Source organism: Corvus brachyrhynchos, unplaced genomic scaffold (genome assembly GCF_000691975.1).
Source record: "Corvus brachyrhynchos isolate BGI_N302 unplaced genomic scaffold, ASM69197v1 scaffold266, whole genome shotgun sequence".
NCBI lineage: Eukaryota > Metazoa > Chordata > Aves > Passeriformes > Corvidae > Corvus > Corvus brachyrhynchos.
The window spans coordinates 3,138,051-3,141,698 of NW_008238633.1; the positions used below are offsets into that span (position 1 = coordinate 3,138,051).

The window sequence follows — 3,648 nt, forward strand, 5'->3', positions numbered from 1 at the left end:
CAGGAATTATAAATTCTCAAACACATCCCCAAATCCAGAGAGTGCACCCCCCACAGAGATGCTCACACACAAACTCTCCCTGGAGCAGGAGTAACAACTCCTGAGCACACCTGAGTGTTTTCCTCAAAAGAAATAATGGACAGGTGTGGCTGTGCTCTGAATAAACTTATTTTCAAGAATTATTTGAAGCTCCTATTGGAAGGGAGGCTGCACCATCTTTCAAATGAATTCAGGCTCCAGCATTCACCACACCTTTTCCAAGTTCTTCCATACACCACCCCTGACAAATCAAACTGGGGATATTAATGCCTACCTTGCTCTGTCCCATTGACACAAACTTTGAGGTTGACGTAGGCACAGGCTGGGCCAACAGACTGACACACCCCCCCTCTGACCAGTGTGATTTCCAGCTCTGATCCCTTCAGCTGGGGAAAGAGAGGGATTATCATTATTTCAATATTGCTTTATTAAACAAACACAGAAAAATATTTTTCTTCAATGAACAACACTAAGATCTTGCCTTGTTACACTAAACATGATTTACCACAAAATAGGGATTTTTCCCACATCTTCCTTCAGTGACAGTGCTTCAGACACGAATCTGCCTGTACCAGATGTCAGGAAAGCAGGGAAACAGCCTGATTTTCCCAAGTGACGAGCAGTGATGACACTCTCCCAAAATACAATGCCGAAGCAAATCTGTCTGAGAGGAACCCTCTTCCAGAGAAATTCAGAGTGTTGACCAGGGCCCTGCTCTCAGGCATTGCCTGGAGAACCCCCTGGATCACAGCTGCCTTGGTACCACCAGGCTTTGAGTATCCCTCCAGGAGGTACCAGTGACGTTTAGCCTCGAAGGACAGTTCTAAAACAAAAGTCTATTAATCTAAAATCAGAGCAACAATATTTTGACTGTTTAAACAATGCACTAATCCAAGTACAAATAACTGTGTATTAGGTTTACACAAGCAACTGCCTCATTTATTTACTTTGGTATCCAAGCAGCTCGATTTTCAAAAACACCACACATACAGCACTCAACAACTATTTTCTTTTATAAACCAAAAACCACTAATACCGAAAGTTATAAATAGAAAACAGTATCTGCTCTATCCCACAAATAAATATGGACACAATTATTCTTTAATTGGGGCAATTTATTGGGTTAAAAGCAAATCAGATGAACTATGCAAGCAGTGCTTTTCCTTCTTACTTGGGTTGTTTCCTGGATGAGAATTTCCTTTGAGGTAGGCACCGGGTAAGGCTTCAGGTCTGCCTTTATTGTGGCAAAAATAAACTCAGCGTGTTCCTGGATGATGGTGTCCAGGTACTCCCCCTCGGGCAGGGCCCTGTAGTACACAGTGATCTCATCTGTGGGGACCAGGTTCCTCTGCAGGACACACAGACACACCATTACTGACAGCAGGATCACACGCCAAGACAGGAATACTTGTTAAGTTAAAAAAAGTACATATTTATCAAGCATTTGTTAGAAGTTTCCTCAGAAAATTTAGAAAAAAAAACACCCTTCTGTCAAAACACCAAGAATCTTAAAACATGGGAGTTCAGGCAAGGTTAAGTATTTTGATATTCATTATAGCAAAAAATAAATTATGGCCTTATGGCATTACAGAACTAAATTTAAATCATCCACTAACACACGGGAGAGTTTTCATGGCCACATTTCTTCCTGGTTGTATTTTATACAGGAATAAATCTATGTAAGTTTCATATATGTAAAAAAAGTTAAAATATGTAAATCTACATTGGTGTGTATATATTTTATTTTTAAAAAAGAAAAATTCTACATAGGTGTGTGCATATATACACACATCTATAAAATCTAAAAAGGGTTTTTTAAAATATATAAAATATAAAAAATAACTATTTTGGTAACAATTTGTAACTTTTCAGTCTTATGCTGAAGAAAGGTCCTTTCCAACCCACACTTTTCTATCAATATATGATTTCTGCAGCCTTAACTGCACAGATATCTTTTCCAAAATTACACGTCCCACAGAAATTTTCTCTGCATGTCCTTTAGAGCTCTTGCAAGGGAATCCAACCAGAAAGTCATACACGAGGAAATGATACAGGGCTTTATGTTTAATTAAAAATGCAGTTGCTGCTGCATATTGCCCAGATTGCTGAAAAGGAAATTACACTGTCTTGTCCCAAAGCGCTGATTCCTCACCTTCTTGCGCAGCTTCTGGATGCGATTGATCACTTCCCGGGCAACTCCCTCATCCACCATGGACTGGTCTGGGGTCACATCCAGCAGCACCAAAACCTGAGCAAATGCACAGAACACCAATGAGCAGGTGACAAACTGGAAACAAGGTGGAAGAAACACTCTCAGGAGCTCAGGATGCTTTTTAGAGAGCTCCTCATGTAAAAAATACAACGGTGGAGAGAGCATTGAACAGCTGCAGGATTCACACACTCCTGGGACATGCTGAACTACCTGAACTAACAAAACCCAAGCCAGCTTTCACCCCACCATTCTCCTATTGCTTCCAGAGGAACTCTTCCCTTAATCAAAGAAAGAAACAAAAGAAATAACCAATAAAATACCTGAGCATCGGAGTGTGCCTCAAACTGGGCAGATCCCTCTGTCATCTGATACATGAGGCGGAGATCTTCCCCATGGAGTTCGTGTCCTTCCACAACAATGGTGCCTGCAGGGTTGGCAGATGGAGAGCCTCTCTTACCATCCAAGTAAAAACCCCAATTTTAAATTCAGAAAGCTTTAACCAAGTATCAGACTTCAAACATGTGCAATGCATACACTGGCAATGCAGCCAAACAGCAGTGAAGCACTAGTGAGCAGCACTGAGTTATCCCACATTCCCATTTTTCACACAAGCACTTCTCCAGGCAGCAGAGATCACTAAAATACAGGCACTTCAGCAACTGTTTGTGTGGAACCATCTGAATGGAATAAAACTTAAAAATAACCTGTATACTCCACCAACTCCAAATTTCCATTTAAGCAGTTCCCTAACAGATACAGCTGCAAAATTCACACCCGCTTGTAACTCTGGAACTGAAGGAATGCTTTTAGAATAAAAGCTACTGCACAAATACTCAGTTCCAATCTGATTCAGTCTCACAGAAAGCTTATTCTTTGCTTCATCTTGGCCTTACAGTAGCACTGAGAAATCACAGAACATCCCTGAGTGGGAAGGGACCCACAGGGATCACGGGGTCCAACTCCTACCCAGACACCCCAACAATCCCATCCTGTGCATCCCTGAGAGAGTTGTCCAAATGCTCTGGCAGCCTTGACCATTCCCTGGGGAGCCTGGTCAGTGCTCGACACCCTTTGGGGAAAGAACCTTTTCCTAATATCCACCTTAAACCTCCTCTGACAGGAAGAAACAGTTTAAGAAGAGAACAGTTTAAGATCAGTGTGCATGGCCATTTCTAATCTACTGTCAGAAAAATAATAAATCCAGATTTTTTCCTCATAACAGCTGAAGAGGGATAATAAGAGGGAAGTAGACCCTCAGCTCCCCTAAGCCCACAGAAGGATACCCTGCCATCCTTGAGGGGTTTGTCCCACGACAGACCTGTCTCCTGGAATCTCTCCAGCTGCTCGCTGCTCAGCTCTTTGATGGCAGCCATGACGGGCTTGAAGGCCCCCTTGAG

The 3,648-nt window shown here is 42.2% G+C and overlaps 1 protein-coding gene across 1 annotated transcript in view; it reads right to left on the minus strand.

The window, feature by feature from the left end:
* Window positions 1–3,648, minus strand: part of IARS (isoleucyl-tRNA synthetase) — an 87,778-nt gene that overhangs the window by 11,049 nt on the left and 73,081 nt on the right. Inside the window, exons 27-31 of the mRNA XM_008636044.2 lie at window positions 3,570–3,648; window positions 2,572–2,675; window positions 2,192–2,287; window positions 1,211–1,387; window positions 314–425 (exon numbers count right to left, since the gene is read on the minus strand). The exon at window positions 3,570–3,648 is cut by the window's right edge and continues 25 nt beyond it. Coding sequence (XP_008634266.1) covers window positions 314–425; window positions 1,211–1,387; window positions 2,192–2,287; window positions 2,572–2,675; window positions 3,570–3,648 — 568 coding nt within the window. The remainder of the gene's footprint in view (window positions 1–313; window positions 426–1,210; window positions 1,388–2,191; window positions 2,288–2,571; window positions 2,676–3,569) is intronic.